The sequence below is a fragment of the Limulus polyphemus genome, unplaced genomic scaffold (genome assembly GCF_000517525.1).
Source record: "Limulus polyphemus unplaced genomic scaffold, Limulus_polyphemus-2.1.2 Scaffold478, whole genome shotgun sequence".
In the NCBI taxonomy this organism is placed as follows: domain Eukaryota; kingdom Metazoa; phylum Arthropoda; class Merostomata; order Xiphosura; family Limulidae; genus Limulus; species Limulus polyphemus.
In genome coordinates, this window is record NW_013666088.1 from 52,555 (window position 1) to 64,261 (window position 11,707).

Below are 11,707 nucleotides of genomic sequence, written 5' to 3' on the forward strand. Positions count from 1 at the left end.
CAGTGTTCTTTCTGAGGTAAGGACACCAAGACTGAACACAGTACTTCAAATGTGGCCTGACCAATGACCTATACAGTGTGAACTTAAAGCAATTAAAAATACCATTTCATATACACAGATACAAAAACTTCAGCTAATATATAATTTCATGATAAATAGTGGTTTTGATTTCAACCTGTGAAACACTTTTAAACTTGCAGCTTTTTTCCTATTTCTAGTTTGAGATGCTAGTAAACTTAAATTTCCTCTTTCCTGGTTCCAATTTAGGCAACACTTAAATTCATTGATTTTTTTACCATTAATTTCAACCTATTAGACACTTTCCATACTAAGCTCTTTCATTTTTTTAAACAAAAAATTTACTTCAAAAAGTTAGTTTTTGGTTAAATAATTCTACTTTATATTTCAATAGTAATGCATTTTGATAAATGAGCATTGTAGTTATTCAAGGACTGTTTATTAGGTTTTTTTGCTTATTAGTTATTTTGATATTTTAGAATATTTAAATCATTATAACAAGAGTAGAAGAAATTTATTTGATTACATCGCTTTTTAATGTACTCAGGCTAAAGGCAGTGACTGGGAAGCAGAGGAGCTTTATTATGATGCTATACGAGTGATATGGGCTGTGATCATCTGTTTAATGACTCGGTTTGATATTCACTCCGCCTATTTACCCACTGTGCTTTTGCTTTTTACTACAACTATACGTAGCCTAGGGGGTCGACTCTGCATTTCAGCTAGAACCAAAGGTAAAAAAATGTTTATATTGTTATGAGTGGTGTAGTAATAAATTGTTATAACATTAATACATATACATGGATGAGAATTTAAGCATATTACCAGTAATATGTTGTCATTAAATGTTTATTCGATTTTTATTCCTGATGATCTTACATTTTACTTAAATTAATCATATGACTTATTTTCCTTCCCATTACATGAAATGTTTGCTATTAGCCAAATAAATATATTTTATATAAGGATTTGTTTCTTTTTCTAGGTGCTCATATGAAACTTATAATGGTACACCTATCTTCTCAAGCCATTCCTCTTGTGATAATATTATATAACTGCTGGCAAGTCTATCTGGTATTTGTTCCAATTATGGGACGAACAGGAGCCCAGGTTAACCCAGATCTCTTCATTGGTGCAGTAACTGCTATAGTAGCCTACATTTGTACAAGCTACATGGTATGAAACATAAAAGAAATGCAAACATCTTCCATTTTATTTCAAATTGTTTGAATAGTCAATTTACAAGTATTTCTTCTACACAGATTTTCAGCAGTAAACAAGATTCACTGTTCTTTGACTTATCAAGTTATCAGTAAATATAATTACTGTGTTCTGATTTAAATAAAAACAATTTTGAAAGATTATTACTGTGAAGGCTAGAATGTACTAAACCACACACTTAACAGCTGTTGTTAGCTGACTTCATTAACAGAAAAAAAAACTGAAAAAAAAATAATTATAGACTTATGTATAGAGTTATGGTACACTAAGATTAATTAAAACATATAAAAATTATTTTCACTGTAGCAATAGAGTGGACTCCAGTCCTTTTGTTCTTGGTTGTCATTTCATTAGAGGTCTGCTAAAAATTATTATAAAGCTTATTAGTTTAGAAGGGTTAGTTCCAAATTTTAGTGATTAATAATATATAACATACCTATTTTCATAGACTTAGAAGGTACACATTTAAAAGCAATGGGTTGTTTTTATTCTCTCTTTCATGAAGAAAAATGTTTTTTATAATGATTATAATATTTTTTGTTTATCATAAAGGAAATACGTAACATATAAAAGAGCAATTTTAGTACATTTAACTTTAGTGTCAGTTTGTTTTAAAATATGACAGATATTTTGAACATCATTATATCTTCATGGTTTAATTTTACACTTTAGAACAAAAATGTAGTTATAATAAAATGAGTTTTCATTTAGGTATGGTTAACAATAAAATCTGGATCACTTTTGAATCAGTTTTTGCTCTAAGTTATTTTAACAGAATTTTGATTTATATTTTCTTATAACAAAAATTCTTAATAGTTAAAAGTTTTGTTTTGTTTCTTACAGTTGACTTTGGTACATGTGGCACGTTATGTCTTACAAACTGTCGGGGTTTTATTTTTGCTGTTCATATCATGTTTGTGTATTGTATGCCTTAGCCCACTAGGATTTCCATATTCAGAGGATGCAACTAGTCCTGCTCCACAAAAGTATATTATTGCTGTAAGTACATGCAGCTTTTTTTTAACCCTAAAATATGAATATTAGATCTCAAAAATGACTTTTTTATTTGTAAGAAATATATATCCAAATAAAAACAACAACAAATTTTTGTCTTTCAGTTAGATAAATTTAAAAAGCTATTGAGTTACATCATAAAACCTGATAGAACATTTACCAAGTTTTAAGGCAAAAACCATTACTTTGATAAATTAAGCCTATACAGCTTTTATATTGTACTAGCTGAGTTACCTGGCATTGCACAGTGAAAATTTAGATTTGAAATATATAGATCAGTATTTTTTCAGCAAATTATTCAGTAAGTAGACAAAAGCTGTGATGCGAGAAATGAAAAAGCATTTAATCAAACAAAGCTTTATTTGAAATTAAATTGTGTTTGAGCTTGTCTTGTTCTTTGAGCCTGAAGTCGTACATCATGTTGCTCCTCTGTTATTAATTGATAAAATGAAACTAATCAAGGACATAAAACCTTGATATATGAAAGGCTTTTTTTTTTCTTGATTGTTATAACAATTTCATTATGCATAAGAACAGAATCTTGGAATCTCAGAACAGTGATAATCAATGAAATTTATAATTTATTTCCACTGAGGTACATAGTGCTTTTATTTTAGTAGTCCAGAACATAGAAAACAGCATAGAAATGAAATTTGGTTGCTGTGCTCAATTGAAAAGTTAACTGTGTTTCTGAAATGATAACTCGCCTCTACACAGATTAGCTTTCTTCTTCAGATGTCTGCCAAAAGGATTTGTATGCCACTAGCCTTGAGGCAACTCCCACCTAATTTCACTTAATTGTACATCAATTGCACCGCTGCATGATGATGTCATCATGTGACAAAGCCCTCCACCAATAGCAGAGTGACACACCTACATGCCCGCTAACTCCCACTGTGCATTTGCTCTCATGAATCTTCATTTTTTTCCTAGGTGCTGTAGAGCACGGACATGTTTAAATTTCTCATCTGTGTTCAAGTTATTGAGACTTGCATCATTCACAAAACTTTCTTTAGCTTTTTTTTCAAGAGCTTTAATATTTTATCATGATCTCTCAAATAGGGATGATTTATACTTAGTTCTGAGTGTCGGATGTTGTTCACCCTTAGACCTTATTTCTGCTGTGGCTTTGGAAGCTTGTTAACTGTCAGGGTTGTTGCAACTGTTGTTCAACTTGTTGTGGATTACTACATACTTAAAGGGCCTCCTACTCCTGTCTCGTTGGTCTAATTACTTTCTGCACAGTCGGGAATGATCTATTAGGCTACAGCCTTCACCTGATTTGCTTTGGGTAATACTTTACCATTCATGAAATGACCTTAACCTTTTAATCTCTTTATGGATTTCCATCTCAGGTATGCTCCTTTCCATTTATTTTGGCTGTGTACTTTATTATTTTGTTTCCTCACTTTCTGATCCACAATTCCTGGGTTTATCTTGTCTTTCCACCTTGTTTCTTATTAGATTTTATAACATTACCTTTATCTAATAGCTCCTTTCTTATGCCCATATTTCATCCCTCTCATGTTTGTGACTCTCTTTGTCCTGAATTGTAGACTTTTTTCTCTTCCTTTTCACAATTCATTATTGGTATCTATCTGGCCATTTTGGGGATTGAGCCTATACTTTCTATTCACTTTCTAATTTCCCATTCCAGATTTGTTTTGTCTTTTTTTCTTCTACTTTTCTGTATTCTCTTTCCTAACTCCACCTTTTACCTGAGTCACTTCTTAATACTTTTGATGGTTTCTGCAGACATTTGTTCCCTTCTTTGTTTGGCCTCTTCCACTTCTTCTGCTCTATCTCTCCATACTTTGTTCCCCTGCTTATTGGGTTGGGTTACATCCCTCTTTACTGTACTCCTTCCTTCTACTTGTGTACTTATTATTTGTCTGGCTTTTTTTTTGTTTCCCAGACATCTTCAGTGATGTTCCTTTCCCCCTGATGACCTGGTCAGATGTTGTAAAACTTCTGTCCTCGTTATCTTCGACCTTACCCTTTACTTCTTTTCCTCATCTAGATCAGTCTCCTTCCCACCATTCCATTCTGCATTCCAGGCCTTCCTCCTTTTTTTTTTCTCTCATCTTTTCTCTACAGAATTCTCATTTGTCACTCTTCTTGCCAGTGACTATCATGCATGTTCGTTTCTGTGGGTACCTTTCTCTTCTCCTGCTGTTCATCTCAATTTCTGCCACCAATTGTTTTCCATTTCTTCACCTTGTTCTCTTTCCTCACTCTTCTTCTCTTTGATTTTCTTTTTATTTCCTTTTCTCCTTCCTCAAACTCCATCTATGGTTTTTTGTCACCTGAACTGCAGTTGACCATGGTCAATGTGTTGGACACCTTCCTACATGTGTTTCTTGGCTCATCCTCCCTTTTTTTTCTCTGTCATGTCCATCTTTTTTTTTGCATCTTCTCATTTCTTGCTCTTATATTTGACCCAGCATCAGCCCTTCTTGTATTCTTTGGTATTGTGAGGCCTTCTCTTCCCATATTCACAACCTGGGACTATTTATATTCTTGGATATTTCCTCTTTTCCTACCTCTCTTTTATGGTAGCTACTAGGTTGGGGGGACTAACCTTGGGACCTAAGTCCCCTCTCACACCCACTCAGTGTTGGGTACTTTTGGGTATTTCCTTCTTCTCTCATCTCAACCAAATTTGGCCTTTTTTCTTCACCTGTGTGCTATGGTATATCTTTCATCAGGTTTTACACATTTTGTTTTCTACCTGCAGGAGAGGTTCTTGCACTTTTGGATACTCTGGCTTCCATGGAGCCCCCTCATTACTTTATGGTATGCCCTCATATATCTCCCTCAGTAGACCTTGTGGACCCAAGGTTTTCTTTCTTGGACTCCTTTTCCCTCTTTTGTAACCTCTCCTCAAGGAATTGCTATAGTGACTGGACCCTGCCCATAATACTTTCACTATTCCCTTACCACCTCTCAAACTAGATCTTTCCCTTCTTCGATTCCTCTCTCTCTCAGATTGAAGCACAGTTTTCGATTTTGGATGCTGGGCAAGAGCTCACTCCACATCAACATGCTCTACTTCTCACTCTTTGTTGGGCATGTTCCCATTCCTGTCCTTACTGATGGTTCACTTGATTGTGTTCCCCTCAGCTTATTCCATAGTCTTTTCTTGCTTCAACTATCCTTGTGGTTCTTGTTCCAGGGTCTTTTTTATTTTAGGTATTAACCATATACTTCTGAGCCTTTTCACATTCCTTGCCAGGAGCATCAATGTTTGTGGTGACTGCCAGTCTGTATTCGATCAACAAAATAGTCTCCACAAACCCATATCTTCTGTGGGGTTTACCCTTGGTAGGACATGTCCGTTTTGGATGATTTTGCCACCTTGCTAAACTCTTGGCTTCCTCTTGGTCTTACCTCTTTCTGTATACCTACTCTCTTATGAGTCTCCTTCTAGGCCGTGGTTTACATACTACTCTCATTCTTGGGTCTTATTATTGACACCTCTTTGACCACCTTAGCCTTGGTCTGATTGATATTCCGACCCTTTTTTATCTTCCCATTCTCCCCTCTCTCTCTTGCTTCTCATTCTCACACTTCTCTTCTTCATAGAGAGTTATTCTCCCTCCACCCTCATGCATGGAATTTGCCCAGTCTGTTGCCTACTGGGCCAGACTTTCCACTAATGTGACTTTATTCTTATCATCATTCCATTGCACTTGTCTGTCATCATCTGTGGCGGGTCTTTTGTCATTGGTCCTTCTCCCATTTCTTTCCTCCTGACAGTAATTCTGTGTACCACCTTTCTGCCTTTCTTACATGACTGTTCAATGGATTCTTGGTCTTAGCTTTTTCTAGTTGTCAGGTGGTCCTGTTCATGGTTTTTCTCCTTCACTGGTACCAGGAGGTGATTTTTCCCTGATCCTCTTCATTCTGTTCTGCTCCTTCTTTCTTTTCAGTCCTCACACTACTCCCTTGCCTTAATGAAGTTTTGCATGATATTGTACATGCCCCATTGCTGTTGATTTCTTAGCTTTTATATCATCTTTCTCTCTTCTGATTACCATTGTTCCAATATCTTTCCTTTGGGTACTTCTTGCACCACCTTTCACCACACTTATCTTTATCTTTCCCTGGACTGATTCTTTCTTCATTGGACTTTGACTGGTCATGAGTTACACCATACTTCTCTTCTATCACTATTTCCATTTTCTTCACATTTGATTTGTCACCTTTTACATTTCTTTTTCAGCAGCCCTTGGATGAGCTCTTCCAGGCAGGTATGTAAACTCTTTCCACACACATTCATCTCCTTCTCTATGCTTTCTGGCTGTTTTATCTCCTGATTATTTTTGATGTCCACAGGTCAACATTCTTCAATCACTCCCACCATTTCTGAGAAGAATACGTACTGTATCTGTTTCAGAGCTCTAATTTCCTTACATAGGTTCCCACCAGATGGCTGGTGTTGCCTCCTGGGGTATATTTACCAAAAATCTACAATGATCCAGGATTATGGAAAGCACTTATACCATCCACCCTGACTCTGCATGTGCCCACTGTGAAATGGGTTTTTTGCAAGACCACTTAAGGTATCACCTCTTGTCTGATCCAGACTGTACCTATTCCATGGACTATCATGGAAAAAGCCAGAACCAGGGAAATCTTCTACCCACTTCTCTGGCTCACAGTTGCTGGCTTTTAAAAATATGGCTTCATGGTCACCCGTTGCATTGTCTCCAGCAAAATAACTTTCCAGACTAAAGGACTGAAGCGGATCTAGGCTCTTTCAAAATTAACTTTGTCTAAGCACCCAGGAATGGGAGCGAGAAAGGTGACTGGAAAGTACATGTGATTTATTGAAAATTATGATGTTGTAAGTGCACAGGTTTTGTACTTACAATGTTTCTCATTGACCAGATGCTGTTTATTTTCATCTGAACTTCTGTTCTCTGTAAATACAGGCATATTTAATTTCATAGTAAATGAGGATGTATTTCTCACTACACTGACTTTTATGTATTCTCATTTCCAAAACTGTGTAAAATTTTGTTTACTTAAAGCAGCATTTTCCAACCTTTTTCTCTTCGCGAACCTCTTGAGTAATAATAGTTTTTAGATTGAACTCCTTTTAAACAGTAACAAATTTTGTAAAATAAAATAATTTATTGAAAATAAAAAGTTTCTGTAACACATGGTATGTAACACGTTTACAATATAATCTGAATCTGATATTATCATTAGTTTGTAGTTAGTACCCAGTAAAATTGAAATATAAAATTTAAAGGAAAACCATTTAACTAAAACTAGTGAGACTTCTGAGCTTGCTTTGAAGAATACAGTGCTTAAAGTTTGGCTCAACAGAGAGAGATATATAGTCTTAAATCTGGCTCTGCATCAAGCTACTTTCTTCTTTAAACCCTATGGGTTTGCAATCCACTGATTGAGAAATGCTGACTTAAAGGAATCTACTGTTCTCTGGATTCTTAGTTTGATTTTGACTTTTTCACTACAAAGAAATCATATTTTCCATCCATTTTCATGTAGGCCTACATGCTTGTTTGCAGATTGCAGTACTAGTTCCACTTAGTGTTCTGGTCCTTTTCTGAATTCACTTTAGAATAGAGCTTTTGTGGGAAATATTGCCCTGTTTACACAAGTCTGAGAGCTGATTTTTATGAAAGAGCAAGGAAGTTGGCTTCCAAATTTACATAAAAGTTTTCTTTCTTAGCTTTCGAACCCAGCTTGGTCACTGTTGTACTTTTCAACCAATCACATGTATTTCTACAATTATCTTCCTTTCTTCTGTTTCCAGCTGCCTGGACACAGCCTTTGAAATTTTTCCAGGAATATTCATTTCACGTCTCATGAACCTTTTCTGAAACAACCTCAAAATATAACTTTTATGTGTATACAACTGGTGCTGTTTGTCACTGCTGTGGAGATAGTATTGATGTTGTGCTGATATAAAGACTTCAACCAGTTTACATTTAAAAATAATTCTTTATGATAAACATTTGTCTAACAGCTGCCACAGTTAATGTAAAATTGGGTTAAAATTAATGCATTATAAAAATGATTTTTATATTTTTCAAATTTGTTAGTATTTAAAAAGAACATAGATGTTTGTTAATTAAATGCTACACAAAAACAATTCAAAAAAATGTTATCACAATTGAATTATCAAGAAATGAATCAGTTGGGCAGTGTCACAGCTAGGTCACAAAAACTTCTTCAGTTCTAAAAATGTTTTCCCCAGTTTATTTCTTACTATCACAGTGAAATTGGAAAATAACATTAGAATTGTTTAAGGGTGCACATTATCCTATGGTTACAGGATTTTCTGTATTTAATTGGTTTAGTGTTAAAATATTAATTAAAGGTGTGTACCTTTGTTTGTGGTACTTGTCAAGTTGACTTCAAGATTTGTCTACTATGGGGTTATCACTTTTTCAGAAATTTCTAATATTAAACAATGGTAGGCACCATTAAAAATGTCTTCAGTTAAAATTATAATTTGATATTTAATACCAGAATAACAATAAATAGATCATGAGTTTTAAATTTCAATTATCAAGAGTGAGGCAGAGTTTCAGTGAAATGAGACTTGGTGATCAAAACATGGTATCTTGTTTGGTTAGAATATCATACTTAAGATTTGAACATTTACTATTTAGTTTTTCTAACTTTTTATTAACATTCCACCTGAACTAGAAAAAAATATGACTAAAATTAGTTACAGAAATAAAAAAACCACAATTTTACAACAAATGTTCTATTACCATTTCTCTCTAGTCTTTCTCAATAATTTTTTAAATCTCTTTAACTAGATTTGGTGGAAAGAAGAGTTTCTTAATTTATAGCACCAGTCTATTGTTATCCCTTTTTTTTTAAGCCTGGGGAGAATTGCAAAAATCTTTTTAATTATAGGCCCTCTTTTTATTTGTGTGTAAATAAAAGATAATAATTTATATTATAATACAGAACTGTACATGCAATGACTTAAATCAATTCTGAAGGCATTGCTCTCAATTTTGCTATAAATATTTCGAATTGTGTGAATGTGCATGTTTAGTTGTTGGAAGCCAAAATGATGTAAACTAAAGTGGTTTATTTACACTGTACTTTTCAGAGCTATGCCTTGATTGACGAAAATCACTGCCATCTTTTGGCAATGTATAAAGACTTTCACAGTGACATCCCTGATGTCACAACAGGTTATTCATTTTATTTTACTTTGGGGACATTTTGCATTATTTGTTGACGAGAAAGGATAAGCTATTTGTTTTGCCATTCCTGTGTGTTGAAATAAACTTTAATTTGTTTCTTACTTTATTTCTTTCATATTTTAGGCTCTATTGCATAAGATTATTAAATTCTCTTATGTAATCAGTTACATGGCTGGTTGAGTCTGTTATGTTGTTTGTTTAGGTCTGACTCACTTCAGTGCATGGGCTCATTAATGCACATGCTCGATTATACACTGCCCTGCACACAGTTGCTTACACCATTATTATTTTCTTACAGTCTGGCAAATCAAAATTTGCAAGTATGATAACCCTACCTCCATTTCATCGTGCAAATACATTCTTTCAACTTTCAAAAGTATGGAACAATCCTTTAAGTACTTTATGTAATTTATGAGCAGTGCTGTAATTATTAGTGGGCCTAAACAATTCTAACTATTCCCAAAACACCTACCACCGATCCAACAAGCAGTGTTATTTTCCTTATTGTACACTTTATCACCAACGTAGATTATCCATCAGTCCCTATGAGTAATGTTTGGTGCAGATAGCAGCTGTTGTTCTGTGCCATAAACCTTTCAAGCAATAACAAAACAACATGTAATTCTAGCTTTGTGTATGGATCAGATATGGTATAATAGATTTCCTCTGGTCATATTCCTTGGTTTTAAGAATTAATGTGCCCCCAACCCTGTGGGTCAGTGGTAAGTCTAAGGGCTTGTATCACTAAAATTAGGGTTTTGATATCCACAATTGGCAGAGAACAGGTAGTCCATTGTTTAGTTTTTTGCTTAACAACAAACTGATAAATGAAGTATCTCATTTTGAAATCACTTTATCTTAACCACTTCAGATGTCTTTTAAATACATACCTTGCAAAGTGAAAATCTCTAGGTTGTTTGGATGTGAAATAGATTAAACTACTTTAATACTCTTACATTTTTGAATGGAGTGAAGTATATGGACAGTTCAAAGTATCTTTTATTTCACACTGCTACATGAACTTTTTTACTATTGCTATATATATATATTCCAGGTGAATGAATGTAAGGATTCTGATATCACATATTTTTGTCAAGTTATCAACTACAAATTGAAGTGCATCATCTAATGAAAGTAGATGTCATTTATAATAGGTTAATTATAAGTTTTAATAAAAAATAGTAATGCCAAGCATGGTAAGGAAGGTGTTTAAGAGGAAAATATTTGGTAGTATATTTTCCATTTTTCAAAAACTTGTATTTTCTGTGACATTATATAGCATTACTTGTATGACTTCTTTTCAAATACAGTCCTTTCAAATTTTAATATAAACTTTACAAAATTTATTTTGCATGGATTTTTAGAAGGACTTTGGTAGTTTGATGCATATATTCATTATGAAGACAAAATTTCCCCGCAGAAAGTAAAGTTTAAATTCTGTGCCACTCTTTTATGTTAAAAAAATTTCCATATGTTCCATTCATTTAAGATTATATGGACATTTTAAAGTTGTGGTCATCAGTGAACAATACAGCAATGGTAAATCCCTCTCATAATTTTCATAAGTATAGTCACAAGTACTTGGGAAACATTTTGCATATGTTTTCTTCAAATATACATAACTCACTCTGATTCTTTTTTCTTTTTTTTTAAGACAGGCTTTAAAGTGTTGGGTGGTTTTTACATTTGCTTGATCTTTTAATTTTTTTACTTATCTGTAAGTGTGGCCAAATTAAATCAAGTTGATCTTAAAAGGTGAAAATGTATTTCATGCTATATATTCCATCAAAGTTATTAATTAGCATACACTACATATTGATATTCTTTTTATGACAGCATGTGGAGCGAAATTTTCATAACAAGTCTGGTGAACTGCTATTGTCAGATGGGGGATTCTGGGTTGTTCCCTTGGACCATAATGGACCATATTCACTCTTTCCATTTGTGCCTGAATTACAGGATGCAGAACTTGTTGACTGTGTTATTCATCCCTACTGTGGCATGCCTTATTATCTACCCTTTGTTTCTAAGTTAAAGTAAGTGCTTAAATCTAAAGTGTATGTGTCGTATCTTGCTAAATATCCACCATATGTACAATGTATGTGGTGTGGTTGGTGGATGCAGCACATTATTTTTATTACTTCATATTTATTAAACCTCTGTTATTTACTCATACTTCATGTAGTTACATTAAAACTAGCAGAAACACTGCTGTACGGCAGTTAATTGAAATATACACCTGGAAAAAAGCT

General features: G+C 33.9%; 1 protein-coding gene across 1 annotated transcript in view; it reads left to right on the plus strand.

Annotated features, from left to right (window-relative positions):
- Positions 1-11,707, plus strand: part of LOC106458508 (endoplasmic reticulum metallopeptidase 1-like) — a 55,180-nt gene that overhangs the window by 29,440 nt on the left and 14,033 nt on the right. Inside the window, exons 8-11 of the mRNA XM_022384744.1 lie at positions 566-752; positions 1,004-1,194; positions 2,083-2,238; positions 11,292-11,491. Coding sequence (XP_022240452.1) covers positions 566-752; positions 1,004-1,194; positions 2,083-2,238; positions 11,292-11,491 — 734 coding nt within the window. The remainder of the gene's footprint in view (positions 1-565; positions 753-1,003; positions 1,195-2,082; positions 2,239-11,291; positions 11,492-11,707) is intronic.